The following is a 27,391-nucleotide window of genomic DNA, read 5'->3' as shown; positions in this document are numbered from 1 at the left end:
GATTAGAGAGTTAGTTCATGGGCAACAGTCTGATACATTTTTTTGGTGGGGGAGGGGATAAACTGGGAAGAAAACAGCTGGGAGACCAGCAGGAGGCTACTGAAGGTGATCATCCCCATCCAGATTGGAGGCTCTGAAAAGCCTGAAAGAAATGGAAGTGAACTCTGCCCTAACCTGATTTGCTGTGGAATTGTCTTCTCAATAGAGAGAATAGGTTGTCTAGACCCACTGTCCAGAGTGCCAGAGGCCAGGGGAATCCTAACAGCATTAATGCAAGGTGCACTGGGTTCCTAGGTAGCTGAGTAGTAAAGGGAGTGAGAACTGGATTTTATTTTATTTTATTTTTTGGGTGGTACTGAGGTTTGAACTGAGGACTTCAATGCTTACAAGGCAGGAATTCTACCACTTGAGCCACTCCATCAGCCCATTTTTTGTGTTGGGTATTTTCAAGATAGGATCTCAAGAACAATTTGCCCAGGCTGATTTGGAACTGAGATCCTCCTGATGTCTGCCTCCTGAGTAGCTAGAAATATAGGTGTGAGCCATTAGCGCCCAGCAAGAGAACTGGGTTTTACATGCCTTGCACACATGCATTTCCCTCTGAATCAGACGATGGCCTTGGCCATGACTCAATTCCTACCCACTGATAACCACAGCATAAGTATCAAGGAAGTATCCATGTTCAGGTGACTTTAGTATCATTTTTATCTACAGGAAAAATTGGAATCACGGTCAAGTGATAATTCTGAAATGTCTGTTGCTTTTTTTATTAAATTATTATTTGTGTGTGTGTGTGTGGTGCTAGGTGAGTGCGCTAGCACTGAGTATACCCATAGCCTCTTGTCTTTTTTTTTTCCTTCCAACTAAGTTGAAGGAGGAAATATGAACAGATCAAAGGTCGATGAGATTATGAGATAGAGAGCAAAGCAGAGTAGCTTTTTTCCCCCTTTGCACTTCTAGGCATGGAATCCAGGGCTTTGGACTTGCTAAGCATGAACTCTGCCACGGAGATATATCCCTGGCCAAATATGATCAGGAATTGTGAAATCTGTCCTTTCTCAACATAATAGTTTTGTTGGTGCCAAAAAGTCAGGCCACCACAGAGTTGGTGCTGCTAGCAATTTGTTTTTTATCTCAATTGTGCCTTCCAGTGCCTTTTTGTTGGTCTTTTTTAACTAGTTGTGACTTTTGCCATATGCTACCACTTGCAGGAGCCTTTTGCTCAGTCTACCTTTTCTTAATCTAAGCAGATCTATTCATTCAAGAAAATTAACACCACTGGGTATGCTTTTCTTCAGCTTTCTGTGTGCTTTACCCACTTTCTTCTCCTCTCCTCGCTGCCTCCAATTTTTTTTTTTTTTTTTTTTTTGCTCAGGGCCTCATGCTTGCTAGGCAGATGCTCTTATCACTTAAGCCCTGCCCCCAGCACTTTTTTTTGAGACAGGGTCTTGAACTTGCTGTCCTCCTGCCTCAGCCTCCCAAACACAGGGATTACAGGTGTGTACCACCTTGCCCAGCTGTACAACCTGCTTTTATCTCCTTCTCTTTAGAATCAGATGACAGGCCTGCCTTCTTTTCAAGGTCATGCCATCTATAGTTGTGATCTCATTTCTAACTGTGTCTACCTTTCTGGAGCCTTTACCTCTAGTTTTTTTCTTTGCCTGTGTAACCATCACTTCGCTTTTCTAAAGTCCTTCCATTACCTTGTGCCCCCCACTAGCTATTGTACTTTTTCCCTTTCCCTTCTTCCTTGATCTTCTAGAAAGAATAGACTGAACTTGCTGTTTTCCATTCCTCTGTTCACTTAAGGGTTTTTCCTTCATTATTTTATAAGTTTATTAGATATAAAAGAAATACATAAATCACCTATATACAATTATACAGAATGCCCTGCACCTCTCCTGACCCAAGAACATGAAAATTAATTAATGCCATGACATCCAGCCAACTGGTCTTCTCTCTCTCGTTCTTTCTTTCTCTTTCTCCATCTCTTTGGTGCTGGTGATTGAACCCAAAGGCCTTGCACGTGCTGCACAAGTGCTGGAATACTGATTGACATCCCCAGCCTACTTTCCTCATCTTTTTGCACTACCCAGAGAGGTACCCACTAGAGAGGTACACAATTTTGTGTTTTGTGTAACCCAGGGTTTTTTGGTGCTGGGGTTGGAACCCAAGACCTCGTACATGCTAAGCACATGTTCTACCCTGAGTTACACCCCAGCCCTTCCTGTCCTTGTGACCCAGCTTTTTGTGTTTTGCAAGTTTTCGAACATATATATGAACGACTTTGCTTGTGTCTGAGTTTTATAAAAATAATACATAGAGCACTTAGTCTGAAAGGTCTAGTTTTTCTCTTATATTCTAAGATGTGTTGCCATATAACATGCCCTTGAGGTCATATAGCACAGGTAAGCCAGTGGTGCTCTTGGAGGACATTGGGTGGCTTGTGGGGTTTGCCATTGTGAGTGGCTCTACTATGGCCATCCTTGTTTGCATCCCCTGATGCACACAGGCAGTGCATCTGCTGCTTTTCCTCTTGTCTTCTACCCTTGTCTTCACCACCATCCTGAAACCTGTTTTCCTTTCTGTGAATGGTAACACATCCTTCCCTATTCTTACTTTAATGAATTTTGCTCTAGTTCAGATGTTTCTGTCCTATCAAATTCAGGTTGAAACTTAATTCCCCATGCATCAGTATTAAGAAATGTTGCATTTAGTAGGTGATTGAGCTGTGAGGGTGGAACTTCATGAATGGGATTATGAAAAGACACCTTTGGTAAATAGAGATCAGGAGGATCATGGTTGGAGGCCAGTCCATGCAAAAAGTTAGCTAGAAAGATCTGCATCTCAACCAACAAGTTGGGCATGATGGTGTATGTCTGTAATTCCAGCTACTGGAAAGCATAGGTAAGAGGATTTATGTGTGAGACTGCTACCCACACCCCCAGCAAAACATAAGACCCTATCTGAAAACCAACTAAAGAAAAAAAGGGAGGCAGGTTCTGGAAGGTATGGCTTAAGTGGTAGAATGCCTACGTAACAAGTTTAAGGCACTAAGTTCAAGACGCCAATACTATCAAAAAAACCCATCTAATTATGGAGGATGTTTTCCTGTTGCTCCCTTCCGTCAGTGAGGACACTTCTTCTCCTCTACCGTTTACCAGAAAGCAGTCCTCACAAGAGGCTGACTGACCTGTTGGTACCTTAGATTTTCCAACTCCCAGAACTGTAAGAAACAAAATTGTGTTGTCTATAAGTTTCCCATTCTCTGTTATTTTGTGATAGTGACACAAATAGACTAAGAGATTGGCACAGAGAAGTATAACAGATACCTGAAATTGGGACTGAGTAGAAAGTTGGAGTTTGGAGGAGAAAAAGTATAGATTCCTGTGAACCAAGCATTCAGGGTGATTCTGGTAAGGGCTCAGAAAAGAACTGTAGATGGTACCTGAATTTTCTTATAGATTTCCTAAGTGGCCATGAAATTGGGACAGTAAAGGCCATTCTGATGAGGTATTAGACAAAAATGAGAGAAATATGGTATGGAAACTGGGGGAAAGCCATCCTCATTGCAGTGTGGAAAGAGCTTGGGTGAATTGTGTCCTTGTGCTAACGCTTTGTGGAAGGTGTAACAGAGGAGCAATGAACTAGATATTTGGCGGAACAAATCCTTAAACAAAGTTTGCACATGTGAATATAAAAAAAAAAAAACCAAAGTGTGTAGGGTGCTGCTTGACTTCTCATAATTGCATACAGTAAAATGCAAGAAGAGGATGAATTAAAGGCAGAAATTATGATCCAAAGGGGAGTAGAATTTAAAAGGAAAGTTCTGGAAGGTTCTTTGGGTGAAAGCACTGAGGATGGGGGCCCTTGATTAGGAGATTAGCACATGCTGGAAGGAAGCCAGGTGCTGTTCCCGACAATGGAAGAATAATGCTGGAGGCACTTCAGAGGTCTTTGAGGCTGCCACTCCCATCGTGGGCCCTTAGTGTCAGTGCCTTTAGAGTGGAAGGTTTTAAGGCCTTGACCCAGGCACCTGTGGGACCCTGGGCTGGCTACCCTGGGCCACCTAAACTCTGCTCCCTGTATTCCAGTGCAGCTCTTTTTGGCCACCCCAGCCATAACTCAGGTAGACTCGGGTAGCACCAACTGCCACTCTGGAAGTGTGAAGGCTGGAAACCTTGGCACTGTTCGTGTGGTGTTAACCTGAAGGTTGTGTAGAGCGCAAGGGCTCTGGAGGCATGCCACCTCCACCTAGATCAAAGGATGGCCTGCAGAACCTTGGGGCTGAGGCAGAGAGCAGCAGAGGCATGAGGCATGATCATTACGAGACCTCAGGGTGGGCTCCCAGCAGAGGCTGAGCTGACCCTGACATCCCAGAACTGTAGAGCTGCAGGAGTACACAAGAGTGCAATTCGAGCCCTGGAGAGCTGCTGTGAGGGCTGTGCCTAGGAAAGCTGTGGTCCAGTGCCTACTCCAGTGTGCCCAGGAGGTGGACATGGAGTCAGAGATTATTCTCAAGCCTTAAGATTTAATATTTGGGCTGAGGGGTTGTTCGGTGGTGGGATGTGCCACGTTCAGCATCCGCTAGGCCCTGAATTCATCCCTGGCTCCAAAGGGGAAAAGAAAATCTTCCTATATTGTTCTTTTTCAGGATTATCCTGACTACCCTGGATCCACAGAAATTTTAGGATCAGTTTCTATAAAGAATTCAACTGAGATTCTGAATTGGGAAAATTTGTTCACATTTATTGCAAATGAAGTCAGTGCCTTTGGGGAGAGATTAGAAGCTGTGTGTTTTCCAAGCCTGCTTTTTTCCCCTAGACAGAATTTCTGAGTTGAGGCTCTGGAGCTGTGCCTGTCTTTGAGAAACTTCCCTACCTTAGGAACTGCGTGCTAGAGAGCAGAGGAAGGGGGTCCGGCGGTGGGGGTGGAGGTTTAACCTCAGTTCTGATCATCTTCCTGGTGTGGAGCCACAACTTCATGAACCAGGGCAAGGGCAGTGACGCCCTAGTGTTCTCAGAGCGCTGGGCCCAGGATGCAGCCTTTGTTGCACAAGTGTAGTGACCTGTGGGGGCTGAGGGGAGCCCCTCCCGTCAGCTGCATTTGTCTGGAACTCAGCATCAGACAGCTGGGGCAGGACAAATGCTGAGGACTCACCCCTCCGAGGAAGAAAGGCCTTCCTGAGAGTTGGGGAGAGGGAGTCCTGTGCTCTTGGCTGTACCCATCAGGAATGGAGTTGCCATCTGACTGAGCTGGGAGTGGGGACAGAAAGGGTCTTGGTTCATATGCCACACTCTCTGTTCTCATCAGATTTCACTAGATTTTCCTGAACAAATGCTTCTTCATTAGCTATATCTTTGGGACCATTTCTAGAGACGATTTTTTTTTTAACACCTGTCCATGGAGCGCTAGTCCATACTTCATTCTAGAAGTTCTCACCCTTCCACTGCATTTGACACTTGTATTTGACTGTGTAGCAGAAAACTCAAAACAATAGTTGCTGTTAATCAAGTCTGGAGTGTGTGTCCCACACTAGGGGCGGCAACCCCATGGTCATTGGTCATCAGGGACCCAGACTTCTTTTTCTGCGCCAGCAAGTGTCAAAAGATAAAGGGAGGCCTGTTGTGAAATGTAAAGAGTTTATTTTAGCCCATAGCAATTCATAAATGAAGCATTTCAGGGCTCCAGTGGAGGGGGGAAGCACAAACATTTATAAGGTGTTCATGGAAGCAAAACAAAGAAAATACGTAGTTGGTTTAAGTGGGAAGTCTCCAGTTCAGAGGTTAGTTGGTAGTTTCTGACTGGTAAAATCTCTAGTTAGAGGTTGGCTGCTGGTTTCTGGTGGACTGATTTGTTGGTCAGCTTTCTCGTCTCCGTGACAAAATACCTGTCAGAAACAACTTAAAGGAGGAAAGATTTATCTCAGCCCAAGGTCTCAGAAGTTTCAGTCTGTAATCTTGCCTGGGGTAAGGCAGAATATCATGGTGACAAGACTTAGAGAAGCAAAGTAGCTCATCTCATGGCAGATAGGATGCAGGGAGAGAGGAAGTGACTGAAGACTGGATGTAACCTTCAAAAACATGCCCCAGTGACTGACTTCTTCCAGCTAGACTCCATCTCTTCAAGTTACCACCACCTCCCCAAATAACACCACCAGCTGGGGACCAACACATGAACCTATGGGGGACATTTCGTATTTCAACCACAATAATACTAACCTTCAGATTTATTTTTACATTGGGTTTGCTTATTTAGGAATCTAAGGTCGTGGATCTGTCTTGGCCTAAGGGCCTCCCAATTTCGTTGTTTGGTTTTTGGTGGTATTCATGTTTGCGCTCTGGGCCTTGCACTTGCTAGGCAGGTGATTTACCACTTGAGCCATGCTCCCAGCTCCCAGTGTGATTGCTTTATACCTACAGCTAGTATACAGCTCCATCTTCCTGATACCTCAGGCTTAATATGGCTGTTAGGGCTCCACTCATCGAGTTCATTGCATGAAACAGAAACAAGAAGGGGCAGGACAAACCTGTTCTCTTAGTACTGCTCAGGAGCCCTGATGAGCAGCTTTTCTTCATACTTCATTGACCAGAACTTTGGACCAGTTTTCAGCATTTTGTTTATTTATTTATTTATTTTGGTGGTACTGGAGTTTGAACTCAGGGCTTCACTCTTACTAGACAGGTGCTCTGTCAGCCTTTTTAAATGTTAGGTATTTTTTGAGATAGGGTCTCACGATCTGTTTGCCTGGGCTGGTCTTGAACCACCATCCTTCTGATCTCTGCTTCCTGAGTAGCTAGGATTATAGGTGTGAGCCACCAGCCTCCGGCTTAGTTTTCAGCATTTTAAAACTGGAAGATTTGATTGTACAAAACTTCAGCTTTGTACCTGTTGGGATCTATGGTGTCATCAGGACATTTGATAAGTTGGCTGACGTCAGAAGTAATTGCCCATTTTTGGTGGGCGATGAGCCCTTTCTGTAGCCTATTTTACTGTTACATTACTGTCTGCTCTTGAAATGACTTGAGCTGAGGCCCTGGGTTAGGGGAGGGAAGGACGGGGAGCTGGCTCTGCCTGGGGCACCTTCTGAAGTTGAGTATTTGAAAGCTTAGCGATTCATTTTTTAGCAAGCAAATATGTGAGTTGTTTTTGTTTGGCATTCTTCATGTCATATTTATTCAACAAGTATTAAGAAATTGTGTAAGTATCCAGCTGTGTCTTAGTGCTGGGAATATAGCAAGGGACTGAACAAAACAGACAAAAGATTCTTGCACTGTACTTGTGGAAATTAGATCCTAGTCGGGGAGACAGGCACACATAAGTAAAATATATACAATTGAAGCATGTGGTAGTTGACTGAGTACTCTGGGAGGAAGAAAAGAGGGGGATGTTTGAAATTTAAATAGAGCAATTTTGGGGAAGTCACTGATGAGGTGACATTTGAGCAAAGACCCCAAGGAAGTAAGGAAGTGGGGTCTCTGCATATAGGGTGCTGGGGTGGGAGAGGATTTCTAAGTTGAAAGAGCAGCTAAATACAAAGGCCCTGCATCTGGCTTTACTAACAAGATCAAAATGGTGGTGGCAGGGTGAGGGTCTGGCTTGGGAGGGTGAGATCAGGAGGAAGTGGTGGGGCAGACTGCCTGACATCTTACTGGTGAGGATTTTAGGTTTCATTCTACGTACATGGGAACCCTCTGGAGGCTTTTCAGAGGAATAACATCTCTGACTTCTTAAAGGGCTTCTTCTGGCTTTTGTATTGAGAATAGACTTTAGGAGATAAGAGTCCTGACAAATGCACAAGAGAAAATATTTGCCAGTGAAAGTGATTTTTTTCCAAATTGGAGTGCTAAATATTTAATGATGGTTGTACACGTAACACAATCCAACAGGATGGAAAGGAAAGCTTTGGAAGCCAGAGATCACTTACAAGCTTTTAAAGAATGCTGCTGAGGAACTTCTTTACAGGGATGATTCACCCCTGTAATCCCATCTACTTGGGAGGCAGAAATAGGAGGATTATAGTTCGAGGCCACTGTGGACCAATAAATTAGTGAGACCCCCATGTCAACAAACATGACGGATGTGGTGGTTCATGCCAGGGGAGGTATAGGTAGGAAGATCATGGTCTGAGACCCTATCTGAAAAATAACTAAAGCAAAAAAGAGCTGGAGGTGTGGTTCAAGTGGTAGAGTGCCTTGCCTAACAAATACTGTGTCCTGAGTTCAAACCCTAGTATTGCCAAATAACAACAATATCAATAATAATAAAAATAAAGAATGCTGCTGAGGTGTGCTAGACACTTGGCCTCAGAGTAGGGTAGAGAGATATTGAATGCATGTTTTAGGATTGACTGAACATTTTTACAGGGTTTGAAAGAAGGGGATGAGTATTATGAAGGATGAATTCAAGGTTTTTCCTTGGGTCAGTGGAAGGAAGGAATTTCATGTTCTAAGATGAGGAAGGCTGTGGGAAGAGGAGAAGGGGGCAATTGTTGACAAGTTGAGATGCATATTAGACACCCAAGGGAGTGAGGGAGATAGTGAGGGAGGCCTTGGGTCCTTAAGTGTGGAATATGGAAGTTGTCTATGATGCTAGAGTCTGAAATTTGTCCCTCTCAAATTCCTATGTTCGAACCTAACCCCTTTGGGAGATGACCAAGTCTTGAGGGCAGACTGGATAGGATTCGTGTCCTTGAAGGAGCCCTTTGCTCTTCTGCCACATGAGGCTAGAAGGCACTCTTTCTGAAGCAGAGAGCAGGCTTTAGCAGACTCAAATCTGTTGGCATCTTAATCTCTGACTTTCCAACCTCCAGAACTGGGAGAAATAAATTCTTGTTGTTTATAAATTACTCAGTCTAAAGTGTTTTGTTACAGTACCCTGATAAGACTAAGAAAGTTGGTACTGCCAGGAACTGGATGAGATCCCTAGGAAGTAGTTACCATGGGTTAAGCCAGGGCCACTCCAGCACTTAGAGGTTTGGGGAGTAGGAGCTCTAGTCAGGGAGTCTGAGTAGGAGCCATTGGGGGGAGGGTAGGAGGAAATCCAGGAAGGTGGAGTCACTTGGAGCCAACTGTGGGGGCAAGGACAAGTCATCTGGGCAGTGAGAAGAAAGGCAGATGTTAGTGGAGGGTACAAAAATGTTGGCAGGCTTTCTGGTCACTTCCTGTGTCAGTGCAGCAAGAAGCAAAGTCCTAGGCTGGAGTGGGCTGGGGCTGGGAGCAGGGCAGGGGTATAGGATAGGTGTCTACGAGAAGGGAGAGTGTGAGGGCTGGGGGAAGTAGTTGCAGTGACAGGTGGTACCAAGAGGCTTCTCCAGGTTAGAGGTGACAAATCAGAGCATAGTCAGTTGCCTGGACATGGTTTTATATCATCCTTTATTAGCTGTGAGAAGATAGGCTGTGGGCAGGTTAGAATTTAGAGTAACCAGTGTTGGAGTTTTACAGGTGGGCACCAGATGATGAGGGCAGCCAGGAAATTGAAGGCATATTTAATGAATTGTGAAATTGACTTTTTGATACTCTCAGTGTTTCTGTTTTTATAAAGACCATCTGATCTCTTTATAATTTAAAACTATTATGATTTTTTTTCATCCCAGTTCAGCCAAATACATCTTTATTGAAGAACACTCTCTCCAGTGAGCTTGCCTATATGTTTTGTTTGTTTCTGTCTCCTATTAGTAAGCTAGTGTGAAATCCTGCAGAGCTAGTGATTTCTCTCTTGGAAATCAACAGATTCCCTAGGCTGAGGATCAAGGGGCCTTTGACCAGCCACATCCCTCTGTGATGTGGGCACTTGGGGTTTAAATGTTTGGTTCCCCACTCCCATACTTTAATGCTGCCCTCTACTGTCTTCTCTTCCAATGTCAGATCCTGTCTTATGCTCCCTCCGATTGAGTCTTTTGCCATGCATACACTCTCCACTTGGCTGTTTGTACTACCCATGCTATCTGTGTGGGAACCTTCCAGTACTCAGCTTAGTGTCAGGTTCTGCCATCCTGTCCTGTTACAGGATCCTGGACACCTTGCTGCCTTGGGAGGGCTGGCCTGACCAGCCCCACAGTTTTTCTGGGAAGCCCTGCCCACTGGGAGCCGCTAGCTGGGCTGAGTATGCAGTCTTTGTGAATGCTGAAATATTTTAATCAGATGCCCCTCCTCCAAGTAGGGCCTTTGTCCCAGAGGTTCAGGGAAACCAGAGCTGCCCATCTTTCTTTGGGTCCAGGCTTCTCAAGTTGCTAAAGGATTGTTTAGGACACCAAAGGGATTTTCACATTTATAAAGAAAAGATTGGGAAGGTGGGTAGAGGGTAAACAAGATGAATTTTATTTTGAATAGTGGCTCATGAAGTTTGTAAGGGTGAGAGGTAAAATAATTTAATGCAAAGAGATACTTGAAGAGCTCTCATTCTAGAAGGAATGTGTGAGAGAATAATGGAGTTTGCCTTTACATTGGCATGAAAAGGACAGAAAAGCACCGTGAAATTCTCTGTAGAAAACACATTCTGATCTGTCTATATGGCCCAACTCTATTTAACTATAGTTAACTGTAGTACTTATTTAAATAGACTTACCTACCATCTGACATTTGCTCATCACTGTGTTAAGCCTGTAGGCAGCTAAGATTTGAGATCTTTGTGTTCAAGAGGCCAAGCACCTGCTAGGCAGCAGTAGCAAGAATGGACTGATCTGATTGCAGCCTCAGTGGACAGAGAACACTTGTCCTCCTGTAATGATAAAGGCTGAGTACATGTCAGAGAGTATCTACCAGCGCTTTGACATTTGCCATGTTGGAATTCAGATAAGGAGAAGAGCCCTGCCCTCCAGGGTGGTTGGAGGCAATTCCACAGAGAGGCAGGGCTTAAAGGGTAAGGAGGATCAGACAGGAGGTGGGGTGGGGAGGACCTAGGGTCAGCTCTTGGGTAAAGTACGAGAAAGAAGAGTTTGGGAGATCCTGTAATCCAGGAAAATGGCATACACTTTGACTATTTCACAGGTCCCTTAGATTCCATGGGAACAAAGGAGAACCAACTGTTTTTACCTTCAGAACTGCTGTTTTCCCACCATTCCTCCTCATCTTGGTTCACCCAGCACATGTGCCCAGTCTGCCAAATGGATTTGGCATTGTCATTCCTAGGTCCTGTTTGTGTTGCCTGCTGCAGTCTACTGATCACTGACCTGGAGGGCCTCCTCCTTTGTTTAATCCCACTCTGCTATTAGATTTGTTACGTGCCGGTGACAAAGTGTTGCAGGCCGGAGTTGAGGGTCCTTGCCGTCACAGGCCAGAGAACTGGCTAGTGAGGCAGCTGAATGATGAGCCAAAGCCGGTATACAAAATAAGATTTGTTAGAGAGAAAGGAAAGGCTACAGCTAAGGTACTGCAGCAGAGCCAAGAAGCCGGTAACTCCCTGCTCAGGTAAAGGCTGGGGTTTTTATGGATGTTTTAACTCTGGGTTGGGGGGTTTTCTTATTGGCCTTGCATTTCAAGGGCTTTCTTAAGTGAACTGGTTTGGTTAGCACATTTATTAGGGGAAGGAAACAATCTTGAGAGCATTTTGCCCATCAGCCTTGTGGGAGATCTATATCTCTGTATCTCTTCTTTAGGATGCAGGAATGCAGGCCTCCATTTCCTCAGTATGCAGGAATGCTGTTGCTCTCTGGAAGGGGTTGGGAGATGGGATACTTACTCATCTGCCTTAGGTATTCAGACCCAACAAGTCCCCCCTCTGAGACAAGTACCCAACTGCTGTTGGGGAGAGGAGCGATGACTCATCTAGCTACTTGGTGCTGACAATGGGGCGACGGGGAATTGGAGAGAGGGTACTTGTCTCAGGGGTCGACCCATGTGGTCTCTAAGGGCCCCATGATAGAACTGGACGGGGGGCTCATCCATAGGCAGAGGTGAGTACTCTTTGACTAAAAGCTGGAGTTTGATCCACTGGACTTGTTGAGATATGAATCTGGAGAGAGTATTTATTATGCAAGGCCCAAATACGAGTATTAGAAGGACCATAACAAGTGGGCCAGCCAGAGGTAGTGCCCAGGGAGCCCAGCTCCATATGTTGTTCCAGAAGGACCATGAATTGGCTAGTTCTTGTCTCCTTTTTGTAACACATTCTTTTAACTGTCGGGCCATGTCTCTGACCACCCCAGATTTGTTAGTATAAAAGCAACATTCCTCCTTTAGGAAAAGGCACGTTCTTCCCTTTCAGCAGTTAATAGTTCAAGTGCATGCCTATTTTGGAGCACTACTGACACAAGTGAATGTACCTGGTCTTGTAAAGCCTCTATGGACTGAGTGACCTGTTCTATGTCATTATTAAAGTCTGTTGACAGTTTTTGATAGGTATAGATTGCTGAAGAAATGCCCCCAATGCCAGTACCTATTCCAGCTGTGATCCCCATAGCTATTAGTAGGGGAATAATTTGGATTGCTCTTTTTGACCAAGTGTGTGCCTCTAGAGGAATAGGAAGGGATTGATTACCAGGTACAATATTAATCTGTGGGGTTAGGAGAGCCTTAGTACAGGTTCCCTTCCAGCCAGGAGGTAGGCAAGTATAGGCAGCAGTTCCACAAACAAAATAAGTTCCAGGAGAAAACAAACACTGAATGTTACTTGTTAACTGTGTGATATTTATGCAAAGGTCTTTGGAAATTTCCCCCAGTGGAATTGACCCCTATAAACTTTGGAGGCACTGGGGAGCAGGATGGGTTAGTTTTATATTGGTAATATTGGGTTTTGTTAAGGGAGGGTTTAATTTATTACCTGGTGAGACCTCAAGTGAGTACATGGGGGTTGCCAGTACCTGTGGAAGGCTTGGAGAGAGACAAAGCCAGCAATCCTCAGCCAAAGAGGGGTTTGTAAAGTTTAAAAGACTATGGGCAGAGTTTAGTAACCTGAACAGTTGGGGATTTGATCCATGGGTGGCTGAGGCTGTGGGAGTTGTAATTTTTTCCTGGGAGGGGGAGTGGGCAGTGGGAGTCTCTGCCGTGCATAGTTTACATGATCCTCCTGTGACATGTTAGTATTTCGACTTTTGTTTTTATAGTTTCTTTATTTTTTGTTCTGTGCTGTGGCCAACAGATCCAATGGCCTGCTCTTCCTAGACATTGAGAGAGAACATACATACCCACAAAACCTGTGCCTAATGCCTTGCCATATATTTGTCTATCTTTCAAACAGCGAAGGTTGCTGCAGCAACAACCAGGCACAGTGTTGTAGTAACTGCAATCATGAGGGCAGGGAGGGGGACCTGAAGCCAAGGCACAGACTATAAGAGGAAAGACAGCACAAAGAACAGGGTACACAGGACAAGATAACCCACCGCTCAAGGCTACTCGTTGGGGCCGTACCCACTCGGGGAGAAGTTGCCCACAAGCCGACACTTAGAAGGAAGACGAGAATAAGAACAACCCACAAAAAGGGAGGAAAGAAGGCATAGGTTACGTGTTTGAGGTGTTCCTTTTGAAAAGGTATTTGAGGTCTTCCACTGGCTCACAGGAGTAGGCTGGTGGAGCAGGGTGTGGCTTCAGGATGGGGACGTCAGGCTCTGGTGTCCCAGCGTTTGGCTCAGGAGATGTGAATCCAGGAGTCTAGTCCAGCAGCCTTAATTCCTGTGGGGGTAGATAACAAGACCAGGTGTGGCCCTTCCCAAGGGGGTTTAGAGAGACCTCGGGAGTTATGGGGAGTTTGATAAGAACCAAATCTCCAGGACAAAAGGCAGCCGGGGAGAGGCCTTGGGGCTCCTCTCTCCCTACTTCAGAGAGGCCCTGATGAAACTTGGCTAGTTGTGTGATATGAGAGACCAGGTTTGTTACTTCAGGATCTAAAATTAAATCTTTTTGGAGAAAGGGTCTCCCATACAAGGCTTCAAAGGGAGTAAGACCCATTTTATTTGGGGGTGTTTCTGAGTCAGATTAAGGCTAGAGGTAGTAATTTTTGCCAGGGGAGGTGAGTTTCCTGAGCCAATTTAGACAGGTGTCTCTTGAGTAATCCATTGGCTCTCTCAACCTTGCCTGAGGATTGGGATCTCCAGGCACAGTGGAGGTGATATTTGATTCCCAAAGCCTTAGAGATTCCCTGAGTGAATTAGGCTCAGAATGCCAGTCCATTGTCATTTTGAAGAGTCCGAGGGAGTCCGAATCTAGGGATGATCTCACTAATTAGCACCTTAATTACTTCTCGGGCCTTTTCAGAGGAGCAGGGGAATGCTTCAACCCACCCAGTAAAGATATCCACCAGAACCAGGAGCAATCTAGAGGCCCCCCTGGTAGGTGGGCGTAGTCAAGCTGCCAGTCCTCCCCTGGATATGTCCTCCGCCTCTGAGTTCCAGGGATAGGCAGAGCAGTGTTGCGGGGGTTGTTACGCTGACAGGTTTCACATCCTCTAATAATACCCTGGAGAGTATCTCCAAGTTTTATTCCCTCAAATAGTCGCCCTGCCAAAGAGAGTGTCTTATGGACCCCCAAGTGATAGGTCTGGTGTAGGATTTTTAGGACCTTCCATTGACTACTCTGTGGGAGAAATAATTTGCCCTCAGGAGTTATCCACCATCCTCTGTGATCTAAGCAATAACCTCTCTCTGAAGCCTGTGACTTCTTGGTAGGTGAGTATAGAGGGCATTCAGAAGGGAGGAGGGATTGTTCCCACAAGACAGGGGCCTGAACACAAGGTCTCTTAGCGGCCTCCTTTGCTGCCATATCAGCTCTCTGGTTTCCCTTAGCAACCTGATCCTCTGACCTTTGATGTCTGGGGCAATGAATTACTGCTATTTGTTTAGAAGTAAAGCTGCTTTTAAGAGGTTTAAAATTTCCTTGGAATGTTTGATAGGAGACCCTTCAGCAGTTAACAGTCCTCGCTCTTTCCAAAGGGCTGCATGGGCATGCAGGACCGGGAAATCATATTTAGAGTCTGTATAGATATTGACAGTTTTTCCCTCAGATAATTGTAACACCTTGGTGAGAGCTAGCAGCTCAGCCAGTTGGGCACTAGTGGAAGGAGGAACGGGCTCTGCCCATAGGGTCTCAGTGAGAGAGACCATAGCCGCCCCTGCTCATCTAATTCCCTCTTGGATGAACGAACTTCAGTCAGTGAAGAGAGTGAGGTCTGGGCCCGGGAGTGGCTGGTCAAGGAGGTCAGGCCTAGCCGAATAACACTGAGCTAGCACTTCCTCACAGGAATGCATGAGTGGCTCCCCCTCAGTGGGGAGGAACAATGCCGGATTTAGGGCAGAGCATACCCGAAGGCTCACATTGGGACATTCTAACAATTGGGCCTGATATTTAAGTAGCCTGTTGTCAGATAACCATAGTCCTCCTTTAGCTGCTAGAAGCCCCCCTAGATCATGTGGCGTATATATGGTTAAGGGCCGTCCAAGAATTAATTTTTGGGCCTCCGGGATCAAGAGGCAGGTTGCTGCCAGGGCCCCTAGGCACCCAGGCTATCCTTTAGACACATTGTCTAGTTCTTTGCTCAGATACCCTACTGGCTGTGGAGTTGGCCCTCGGAATTGGCTATTCCCCCTTTTTCATAGACATATAGTTGAAAACAGTCTTGGGTAGGCAAACTCAATGCCGGGGCAGTTTGGAATGACAGTTTGAGGGCCTGAAAGTCCTTTGTGTTTTCAGGGTCCCATTCTAAGAGGGATTGAGAGCCTCGCTGAGCATCTTTTAGGAGCTGGTATAGGGGCCTGGCAAGGGCTGCATATTTAGGGTTCCAGATCCTGCAAAATCCTGTAACTCCCAGGAAAGCTTTAAGCTGTTTTATGGTCTGGGGAAGTGGAAAATGAAGGATTGGGTCAATTTGCTCACGACTCAAGGAGCGAGTCTGTCCCTTTAAGACCACGCCTAGGTAGGTGACCTGAGGGAGGCATAATTGAGCCTTTTCTTTAGAAACTTTGTAACCCCAGGAGACCAGAAAATTTAAAAGGGACTCAGTTGCCCTGCAGATGAGAGTTCTGTGGCTCTGCACAGGAGTAAGTCATCAACATATTGAAGAAGGGTGGCCTCTGGGCAGTGCCAATCTAATAAGTCTCTGGTTAGGGCCTGTCCAAAAGGTGGGGGCTGTCACTAGACCCTTGTGGCAAAACTGTCCAAGTCAGTTGCTGTGAAAGGTTAGTGGGGTCTTCGAAGGCAAACAGAGGCTGACTGTCAGGATACAGAGGAATGCAAAGCAAAGTGTCCTTTAAATCTAGTACAGAGCAATATTGGGCTTTTGAGGGTATTTGAGCCAATAGAGTATAAGGATTGGGAGAAATTGGGTGGAGGGGAATGACTGCTTCATTAATGAGCTGGAGGTCTTGAACCAATCTCCATTTGTTTGGCCCCTTGTGGACACCAAGGGGTATTGTAGGGGCTGGAGCAACTAATTAGTAGCCCTTGTTTTTTTAAGGAATTTATAAGAGGTAAGAGGCCTTGTCTTCCCTCAGGCTTGAGAGCATATTATTTTTGATGTGGGAACTTTGCGGGATTTCTGAGTTTTATTTGAATAGGGTGGGCCGTCTTGGCTCGCCCTACAGTCATCCCATCAATCCACACTGTGAAATCTACTTGTTCCTAAAGGAGGGGGCAGAAGAGATAGCTGCCTGGGGGGAGTAGAACTTGAGCTTTTAATTGAGATTGTAGATCCCATCCCAGCAGGGCACTGGAGTTTCAGGAACTATGAGGAAGGAATGACAGAAGAGGAGGTCTCCCCAAGAGTAGGCCAAAGGTCAGGTAAAATAGCACTCTAGGAGCTTGCCAGATATGCCCCGAACGATAACCTTGTCATTGGACCAGGGACCCAGAGAGAAAGGTAAGACAGACAAATGCACTCCACTGTCTAGGAGGAAAATGACCTTTCGCTTCTCTACTGTTATGACTACCCCAGGCTCCTCAATATCGATATTAATAAGTGGAGTGTGGACAGAAGGCCCCGGGACCCATCAATCCATAGGAGGTGGCACCCTGCCTTCCATCTGGAGACGGGGGCACTTGGACCTGCAGTGGTTACCCTTGCAGAGAGGGCAGGGTCCCGGTTGGAGGAGGGTCTGTCTCCTGGGCTGTCCCCACTTTTTGCATTCCCTGTGGAAGTGCCCCTCCTGTCCACAACGGTAGCACACTTGAGATGTAAGCCCCAGTTGGGTGGGGCCTTCTCTGAGAGCTGCAATGAGGTCATAGTGTTTTTTGTCTTTTTCTCTCCTTTGTAATATCCTGGTTATAGTATACAGACATGGCTAGTTGTATTAATTGGTCCAATGATTTTTCTCCTTCAGCCACAGACTTTTGGCGTTTTCTACGAATATCTGGGGCTGACTGAGTTAGAAAGTTATCTTTGAGAAGAACCTCTCCCACCTGTGACTCTGGTCACAGGTATGCTTTCTGATAGTGTCCTTAAGACACTGCAGAAAGGTAAGGGGGTTTTCTTCAGGACCTTGTTGTACTACAGTTACCTGGGAATAGTTTAGAGGTTTGACTTTGGCCCTTTTTAGCCCTTCTACTATAAGATGGATGAAGTGGCATCGATGCCATTCATCTTTGTCATCATTTTGATTCCAGTGTGGGTCTGCCAAGGGGACTGCCTGTGCCCCTGTGGGTATAGGCATATTTATCTCCTCATTACCAGGCACCACTGGTATTGGGACCCGTTGTAAGTGGTAATCATTTCCAACCTGAGTGGCCTGGGCCAGAACCCGTTGTTTTTCTACTGAGGAAAGAATTTGGTCTAGTAGAAGCATAATATCCTTCAATGCCAATTCAAAAGTTTGGATCACAGAGATAAAGGCTTGGATGTAGTGATCTGGTGCATCAGTATAGCTACCCAGATCTTCTTATATTTCCCTTAGCTCTGATAGCTGGAAGGGGACATAGACTCGCCCTCTTTCTACCATTGCCTGTTGAAGAGGGAAGCACCCATTAGAAGGTTCTGAATATTGGGGTGGCTTAGGAGATAGGGCAGAGGATGGAGCAGTAGGGGTGGGAGCCTTGTCATTGGTAAAGGTCTTTTCTGGTCCTCCTTTCCCATATTTATCCTGTGGCCTAAAAAGAATGACCATTGTTTGAGTATCTAAATAGCAATTGTGGAGCCATTCTGGGTGGTCTCGGAGATAAAGGAAAAGTTGTATATAGGGTACCTCAATCATTTTTTTTCCCTTTTACAGAAAAGGTCTAATTGGAGTATGGTATTGTAATTTAAGGAACCCTGGGAAGGCCATTTTTCCTGGTCTTCTAAGGGATATTGAGGCCAAGCCTCAGTACAAAGAAAGATGAGGGTTCTTTTTTTGCAGTCGCCAAAATGTTATGTGGTGGTGACGAATTTTGCAGGGCGGGGTCGAGGGTCCTTCCGATGTTTCAGTAGACAGGCCTGTGGAGACCGCTTGGATACTGAGGCTGGAAGACTGGAAGGGGCGGGTCCCATCTAGAAAGACAACAACAACAACAATGAACTGGGTCACTTCCCTTTTTGTCAGCATCCTGACTGGGAATGACCTTACTAAGGAAACCAGGCATCCCTGTCTCGTGACTTTCCCTACATCCATAACCAGGATGGAGGAGAGTGGACTGGTCAGGTTAGGTCACCTGACCGACGCAGTGAGGAGAAAAAAGCAAAACAAACAAACAACAACAGCAACAAAAACCCCACAAAATGTTAGGATCCTGTCTTCCAGCTAACAGGAAGCAGCCTCTTTAATAAAGCCTACCTTTTAAATAAAGGAATACATCATAGAAGGGCATTTAGAGGGCATCCCGGGGCACTCCAGTGCCATGAGGGACAAATAGTGTTAATATTTGGAGGAAAAGTTTTTATGTTAAAGCCAAAAGTATAGGAAATTTTAAATGAGAAGTTCAGAGACCACAGTAACATCCATTTTGCTATTTTTGGGACTATAACCTTCAGATAACAATTAGCTTATGAGGACCGGGTTGGTCAGGTCCAAGGTGTAGGGTGGGGCCAGGAGCCAGGCTTGAGCAAAGCGCCATTGCCCCCTCCCATGCTCACGCCTGGGAGGAGCGATCCCATCCTGTGGCCTGTTGCCCTTCACCCTTCCTATGTACGCACGCCTGCGTGCGCTTATTTTTATATCATCTTTTTTTAGAAAGAGTGGTGGCAGATCTCAGTCTCTGCCTTGTGTGGCTGGTGGCTTTGGATGTATCTTATGGCAGGCATTTTGTTGTGCTCAGGGGCCGGCATCTCTGAGCACAAGCAGGCCTGTTTGTTTTCCTTCCTCCCCTTGTGTGTGTGTGTGTGTGTGTGGTGGGGGGAGAGTTAGGATGTGAGCGGGGCAGCTGCAGTTTGTTTGTTTGTTTGTTTTGTAAATGCTTTTGCCTTGTGGGTTCCTAGCAGCTGATTTAAAGTTTCCTTGGACTGAGAGGCCTGACAAACTAGTTGTGGGAATAACTTAAGAAGTCATAAGGTACCTTGTCATAAGTTTTTCATGGGAAGCCAGAATCCCAGTAAGCCCAGGGAGGGGAAGACCGAGATAAAGGACAAGGCGGAACCAGGGAGGGAGCCTAATGGGTATATTTTCTAAGCTCACTGAAGGAACCCCACAGCTATTTAGAACAAAAGAGTGTGACCATTCATCCCGAACTGCTTGGGAAAGAGGAAGGAGAGGCTGAGGGTTGGGGGAAAAAACCAGACTCAACACATGAGGATTATTGGTCATCACTGCTTATCCAGGTTGATCCTGCCCGAGGCTTTACTAGAGCACTGAAAGCAAGAGGTGACCTCCAATCTCGGGCCACAGAAACCATGAAGGAAGCATAAGAGATCTGATTGTCTGTTTGCCTCAGGCATGGCTGGAGGGGTCCAAGACTTAGCTGTCTTTGGAGCCTTAAGGCGGGTTAGGAAGTTGTGTCTCCAGCCTTTGGGTGACACCAGGGAGCGCCCTGTCCAGAACACCTTTTGTGGCTTGAAGACGAACTTTCGTTTCCACCGGCTGTTTTCGGACCTCCTCTTAAGCATGTCAGATCTTGAAAGAGAGAGTTAGAGTTTGAGGAGAGGAAAAAAGAAAAAGCCTCAGTGCACTGAAGTCAGGTTCCACCCATGTAGCATTGTCAGTGTGCTCCGAGTTTCCTCAGATTGCCTGCCATTCAGCTCAGTTTCCCAAGGGAGAAATCCTCTTTAACCCAGAGAGAGAGAAAGAGAGAGAGAGAGGGTCGGCCTGAGAGTTCCACCGTAGCTAGGCCGTGGTGGGGGGAGTCTCTCTTGGAAAACAGACTCCATCCGAGTGCAGGACGCTCAGGGTCATATTCCTAGACAGCTTTTCCCAGTTTGGCACGACCTATACCAACCTTGGTTCAGAAGAGATTGGGTCCCTTCATGCGTCGCCAAAATATTACATGCCGGTGACAAAGTGTTGCAGGCCGGGGTTGAGGGTCCTTGCCATCACAGGCCAGAGAACTGGCTAGCGAGGCAGCTGAATGATGAGCCAAAGCCGGTATACAAAATAAGATTTGTTAGAGAGAAAGGAAAGGCTACAGCTAAAGTACTGCAGCGGAGCCTGGAAGCTGGTAACTCCCTGCTCAGGTAAAGGCTGGAGTTTTTAATGGACGTTTTAACTCTGGGTTGGCGGGTTTTCTTATTGGCCTTGCATTTCAAGGGCTTTCTTAAGTGAACTGGTTTGGTTAGCACATTTATTAGGGGAAGGAAACAATCTTGAGAGCATTTTGCCCATCAGCCTTGTGGGAGATCTATATCTCTGTATCTCTTCTTTAGGATGCAGGAATGCAAGCCTCCATTTCCTCAGTATGCAGGAATGCTGTTGCTCTCTGTGTGGCGGGGGAATGGGATGCTCACTCATCCGCCTTAGGCATTAGGACCCAACAGATTTCTCTGTTGCCTGTAAGCCCTATAAAGCCCTCCTTCTGAATCTTCCTTCGTGTTCCAGCCGGCACTATATTTCTAGACCATGAATGTATTGTAACCTTGGAAGTCCTCTGCTTAAAACTCCTGGTGGACCTGGCTATGTAGTTCAATGGTAGACTGCTTGCCTAGCATGTGTGTGAGGTCCTGGGTTCCGTCCCTAGCACTGCAAAAAAAAAAAAAAAAAGAGAAACTCGTGGTGATTCTCCACCTTCTGCAGGACAAAAAATCCAGCCTTCCTGCCCTTCCTAACCTGGCCCTAGCCCACTTTTCTGGCTGTGTTCTGGGTCTGAGAGACTGTCTAAGAGGAGTAGTTTGGGCAGAAAAGTATTTAAATTTTCCATAGCTCATGGTGCTAACAGGCTACAATATTTGAAAGCATTCAGGACATGAGATTCCAGCATACTTTCCTTATTATTAACTATCATTCTGAAAAAAAAAAAACGATTCCAGGGCATGAAAACTAGCCACAAGGTGCTCTGGTGCTCTGGTGCTCTGAGACCAAAGAAAGAGGCAGACAGACCCTGGTTGCATAGAGTGCAATTTGCTTAGGACTTACAAAAGTGTGGTCATGGGTGGTAGTGAAACTAGTGGATCCCTGCAATTTAGATCAGAAGAAGGAGGCTCATAAGATAGGGACTGAAAGTTTAGCTCAATGTTGGAGCACTTACCTGGCATGTGGAAGCCCTGAGTTCCATCCCCAGCAGCACACACACAATCAGGACAAAAGTGACTTCAAGTTGGAATGTATGTGGTTTATCTCAAGCTAGTATCAAGGAGCTCAGGCACATTCCTGGGCCAGGGTCTGGTCGTCATGGTCCACATTCCACTCTAATGGTTTTTGGCTGTTGTTATTATGCAAGGAAACTATTCCAGGAAAACTGGCCAGCATTACTCAGGGACAATCATGGTAGTTATGACTCAAGATTGCTGCAGTCAGGTGAGGCTGAATCTATTCAGCCATTCCCAGTTACAGTGCAGAGGCACTTTTTTCTTTGTAATGATCCCTTATCACCAAGAAGAAGTTAAAGATATGTTTAATAACTCATATTTTAAAAGGCAGCAGAAAGACATGATACCTTTGGTGAGGATTTTTAATCCAAATGGCTAAAACTTAGTAAAAATCTAATGCTTAAAAATAGAAGCTTTAGTTTTCCACTTCTGTTGCCCAGTAAACTAAATGTGAGTGGTCAGCAGGCTTGTAGGATCCTGACAGATGCTACCAGGAACAGGAGCAATAGAAGAGCAAGATTTGAGTAATCCTAAACCAAGACAGGGAGGCTGGGGGATGGTGCCCAAGGCTTTTAACATCACACATGCCTTTTCTTTCGTTGGGCACTGGTTTCCACTGCATTTCTTGGAAACTGAGGCAGGTTCTTTCTTTTAGTTGAGCACTTGGAAGACAAAAACCAAACCCAGATACATTTTGGAGTAGTTGGCTGCTCTGTGCATGCTTCAGAAGTGGAAGCAAACAAGCTCTCAAATCTTCATGTGCAAAAGAATAGTAAAGTCTTGAAGGGCCTTTGGTGAATGGACCCATGGGCTACCTTCCCTCAAAGAGAACACACTTCTTGATTATTTAGTTTTTGTTTGTTGTGATGCTGGGCATGGAACCCAGGCCTGGCACATGCTAAGCAGTGCCTGCCCTATCACTGAGCTACAGCTTCAGCCCAAAGACATATCTCTCTGTCCATATTTCTTGGGATGTAATGGCAATTTTAATGGGGTAGGAGGGTCATTGTGGGTAACCCATAAGGAAGAAGAATCCTCAGTGACCTTGAGCAGAAGGCTTGTGCCTTCTGTTCCAGTGACCCCAAGGTAGTATATCAGCTGTGAAGAATAATGTGGAGGGAGACAGTGACTGTTTTTCCTCACCAGCTCACTTCAGCCTACAGTGAAGACGCTCCACACATGCTTACAGCAGCGGGTGTTGCCAGGATTAGTGACTGGCAGAGCTGTTCCTATCCCGAGGCAGAGGAGGTGAATGAGGTCGCCTTCTTCCTGGCACTGAATGGGTGGAATGGTGGATGGGAAGGGAGGCTGCTCTGCCGGACAGAGCAGGCAGGCGACTGCCTGGATTACCACACTGTAGTGTGTCTCCTTGGATTAATCTTTGTGGAGCTACAGGTAGCCTGAGAAGCTGAATTGTGGATTAGTTCCCAGCTGTTGTGCCATGAATAAAAGACGAATGAACCTTGTGAGCTGGGAGTTTGTGCAGTCAGCTCTTACGAAAGTCAAGCCTTTGGTCCAGGGGAAAACAAAGCTGCAGGAAACATGGACCTTTCTCACTCCGTCTTGGAAATACAAGTCATGTCACCTAGAAAATCCTTCTCTCACACAGTAGTCTGCACTTCACCAGTGTTGGAGCTATGGGAGACGCCACTGCAGTCATTCCAAGAAAACCCTTGCAGTTTGGTAATAAAAGGAAGTGGCCTGTCTCCCTTGCCCCTAGGCCAGGTTTCCAGGAGTGCACGTGGCCAGAAGGCAGCTGTGTGGAGCTTCACTTTGAGACACGACTATGTGCTGGGCCGTGTGCAGAGGGCCACAGTGCCACATACAGTGTGCTGAGTGAAAGGCTGGGATTGGTGGGACGGGTGGAGAGAAAAAAAGCAAATAGGTACACAGTGGTGTGCAGTCTGCCCAAGTTCCTGGAGCTGCCTGCCAGCACGACTCAGCCTCTCTGCCGGCGGCTTACTTGCAGAAGGGTGCCTTCCCCTGCTAATGAGGAGGACACTGCGGCATTTCCTCCTAACACCAGCAAGTCTGCTGAATTTGAACTGCTGTGGTGGGGAGGGAAGGCGTGACTGTGGACATGGCAATGGAGAAAGCTGAGGGCAAGGTGGCCCCAATCCCCAAGCAGACCTTCCTGGCAACCCTGAGTGACCCACAGGTGAACCTACTGTCCATCCACAAGCGATGGTCCTTCAGGAGGAGTTCTGGAATCACCAGCTTGGCCAGGCCAGTGTCTTTGGAGGAGAAAGGGTCTCTTCAGCCTCAGCCAGAGGAGGGAGAGTTTCTGCCGAGGGTCTTGAATGGAACCCAGGAAAGGAGCTCCCAGCAGGTCAGTGTTGCTGCAGAAGGACTGAGAAGCCATGATGGACTGGGACCCACTTTACAGTCATTACAGACAGGCTTCTCTGGGTCCCTGTGTGAGGGGCTGGGAAGAGCTCTGGGAGAAGAAGTGAGAGTACAGGTGATTATTTCTATGGGGTGGGGGCTGGGGTGAAGTTTGAGTGGTGTTGTCATATTTCCAGGACATTTTGTAAGCCTCTATGGAGCACAATTTTCCAAAATGAAATTCAGACAAAAATGGGTCTTTCCTCCCTTTTTATGTTAATTTTACATTTTTGTGATGCTTGGGATCAAACCCAGGGCTTCGAGCATGTTAGGCAAGAACTCTGCCACTGAGCTATCCTCCTAATCGCTCCCTTTTTATTTTCTCAAGCGTGTAGCTTATTTTGTTGATACTTTGAAAATATTGCTACAAAATGAAGCTGATTTTCTTAAGCAAATAAATGTAAGTTTTGTTAGCCCAGAGGTTATTTGTGTTCAAAAGTGGGGCAGTATGACATTTTGTAAAAATGGTGTCTTTTAATGGCATTTCTGAGTGGGACTGGTTGGTGTCTGTGTGGGATCTTTTTCCTTAAGTAGTCAGATAGAAAAAAAAAAATCAAACAAAAACTGGTTTTGAAGGCATTCTAATAGAGGCAGAGAGGTTTGCACAAGTGCTTTGCTTCCTGTAAGACATTTTTTGCTGTGCATTGTTTGAAAAAAATCCCCTAAACAAACAAACAAAAAATTTGTGGAAAGTGCTTTTTGAAATGTACTATGCAAGAGATTTATATTTAATAGAAGTCATAAGATACTTGAATACTAATGTTGACAACAACTATTTTTACTTTTGCCTTCTGGTCTCTAACCAGGATGTAATTTTTATTCTGAGGTGTTTATTTTAGAATATTAAAATGTTTGGGGGGTGCACCTCTCTTGGGATCCCCCCCAGCTCTAGGAACTGCTTTTCTATCTCAATAAATTCTCCCACTTTACTCCTAAAACGAAAACAAAAACAAGCTTTTTTTTGGAGAGTAGAGTTGTGACTTGGTGGCTCAGTGGTAGAGCACTCACCTAGCATACATGAGGACCTGGGTTTGATCCCCCACTGTGGCAACCCCCCCCCACAAAGAACAGGTTTTTTTTGTGTGTGGAAAATTCCAAGAGACTCTCTTAAAGTTTTTTCCCAGGCAAATTTAATTTAATAATAGGAATTATGGAATCATTTAGTGGCTGCCAGTTTGGGTACCTTTCCAGGAGAGTCAGGGTAAAAGTAGTTTTCGGGGGAGGCCAGGTGATAGATACAGAGAGGGGCCAGATATAGATAGATGCTCAGTAAATTTTAATTACTTTGCTTTCAAAGGCAGTGTGTAGTTTCATTTTATAGCTCTTTAAATGACTTTAAACCAGTAGCTAAGCTAGTATTTGTTCAATCATTTAGAATCTTTATTTATTTATTATTTTTTGTTGTACTGGGGTTTGAACTCAGGGCCTACATCTTGAACCACTCGACCAGCCCTTTCTTGTGATGGAATTTTTGGAGATAGGCTCTGGAGAACTATTTGCCTGAGCTGGCTTTGAAACTATCCGATCGTCTTGATCTCTGCCTCCTGAGTAGCTAGGATTGTAGGCGTGAGCCACTGGTGCCCAGCTTTGTTTAGAGTCTTAAAGAGTGACAGGGCATTTTATCTGGCTTTTCTTATGTTGCTTGTTTATGCAGTCCAGGGCCAGTGTTTCTATTTTTAGCCAAGTGTTTGATAGAAAAATATTAACTATTTTCTGGGAAATGCTTGAGAGAGTTTCTTCAAAATGTCCAAACTATTACTTTACAAATTCTAGCCTCTCTCTGAGGTTGGGATGTGACATATGGTAGTGTTTCTTGTTTTGGTGGTATTGAGGTTTGAACTAAGGGCCTCATGCTTGCTAGGTAGGCACTCTACCACTCGAGCCTGTAGCCCTTTTTGTTTTAGCTATTTTTCTAAAAGGGTCTTGCATTTAGCTAGCCTGGGCCTCCGTCCTCCTTTTTATGCTTCCTGTGTAGCTGGGATGACGGGCAGGTACCACCATGCTCAGCTTTTATTGTTTGTAATGGGGTCTTGAACTTTTTGCCCAGGCTGGCCTTTAAGGCAGTCCTCCCCATCTCCACCTCTTGAATAGCTAGGATTAAAGGTGTGAGCCACTGAGCCTGGTATATACTTTGCAGCTTTAGCTTAATATTTTGTGGATGGTTTTCTGTGTAAAAGGTAGATGCATCCACATTATCTTTTTTTTAGGTTTTTTACTTGAGCCATGCATGCCTCCAGCCTTTTTAAACTGTTATTTTGGGATAGGGTCTTACTTTTTGCCCAAGCCAGCCTGGACTGTGATTTTCCTACTTTAAGCTACTCGCCATCAGTGGGATGAAAGGAGATCACTACTATGCCCGCTGTTTGTTTGTTTTTTTTCCTGGCACTGGCCTGGAATGATCTTCCTTATCACAGCTTCTGAGTAGCTAGGATTTTATGCTGGTGCCTGGTTTACTTATCAGTTTTGATTGCAGTTCCACATTTAAATTAAAGATTCCTTTTATGAAGAATTTAAATGACCCTCTAGGGATAGTTTGTAGTAGCTGGGTTATGATCATAAGAACCAAACTAAAAGTCACTTACAGTTGAGCACTTGTTCACTTTTAAAGGGTGTGCCTCAAAGTCTGCCCAAATCAAGCTTTTGGTCTCAAGAACTTACTTATTTAGCAGTATGTGGTAGGCACCTTGCATGTGTTACTTGTCACTTAATTTAATCATCTTAACAACCAACAAAGGTATCTTACAGTCCCCTGTAACAGATATAAAAGCTGAGACTGAGTGGTTAGGGTACCAGCCTGAAGGATTTAATCCCAGCTCTGTCTGTTGACAAGCTCTTACTCTTCTACTAAGACATCAAGCTGTTATTTTTCCAGGGAGAAGAAAGTTTTTGTTTGTTTGTTTGTTTGTTTTTGTGTGTGTGTGTATTTTGATACAGTGTCTTGGTAAGTAGGCCAGGGTAGACTGGAACTCCCCAGTGTGTATCCCAGACTGACCTCAAACTCACAATCCTCCTGTGTCAGCCTCCTGAATGTTGGAATTGCAGGTGTGTACTACCACACCTGACTAAGACAGAGTTTTGAAAGTATATGAGTATTGGAGAACTACTAATTTATGTTGAATGGAAAGTTAGCTTTCAGATGGCATTTGGTTCACAAAAGTCAGGTAGCTGCTATGAGTAAAGCATTTCAGAATTGCTATTTACAGTTAATAGATTTTGAATCTTACATTTCCTGTACATTCTGTATAATTTAGAATAAAATCACAACTTTAAACAAGCTATAAATTGCTTTGATTTTTCTGTTTCAGACAGGTGGAGAGGAAAAGTGCCTTTAAAAAAAAGAAAGGTGCTTTTTAAAGGAATAGGCAAAGAAAACGGCTAGAGAGTGCATTTTCTCTCCCCTCCCTATGATGTAGAAACTCTCTTTGCTACTGTGAGTGGG

The 27,391-nt window shown here is 45.4% G+C and overlaps 1 protein-coding gene and 1 long non-coding RNA gene across 8 annotated transcripts in view; one reads left to right on the top strand and one right to left on the bottom strand.

The window, feature by feature from the left end:
- Positions 1 to 27,391, top strand: part of Atp7b (ATPase copper transporting beta) — an 88,756-nt gene that overhangs the window by 4,020 nt on the left and 57,345 nt on the right. For 3 of the 7 annotated variants that reach the window (XR_012436246.1, XR_012436247.1, XM_074043457.1), the window contains exon 1: positions 22,317 to 23,896. The exons of 3 other annotated variants lie outside the window; for them this stretch is intronic. Coding sequence is in view for 1 of the 4 variants with exons in the window: in XM_074043457.1 (XP_073899558.1) it covers positions 23,648 to 23,896 (249 nt within the window). In the remaining 3 variants the exon portion in view is untranslated. Of the gene's footprint in view, positions 1 to 22,316; positions 23,897 to 23,938; positions 24,029 to 27,391 lie in introns of those variants that run through there. One more of the 7 variants, XM_074043461.1, reaches the window with a different exon arrangement.
- LOC141411470 (uncharacterized) lies at positions 16,523 to 21,569 on the bottom strand. Its single transcript, XR_012436248.1, has 3 exons — positions 21,507 to 21,569; positions 20,265 to 20,389; positions 16,523 to 18,387 (listed from the first exon to the last, which is right to left on the bottom strand). It is a non-coding gene; the product is annotated as an uncharacterized lncRNA (long non-coding RNA).

This window comes from Castor canadensis, chromosome 10, assembly GCF_047511655.1.
Source record: "Castor canadensis chromosome 10, mCasCan1.hap1v2, whole genome shotgun sequence".
Classification (NCBI taxonomy): domain Eukaryota; kingdom Metazoa; phylum Chordata; class Mammalia; order Rodentia; family Castoridae; genus Castor; species Castor canadensis.
Note: the sequence above shows the minus strand (reverse complement) of the source record. Positions and strands in the feature narration are given on the sequence as shown.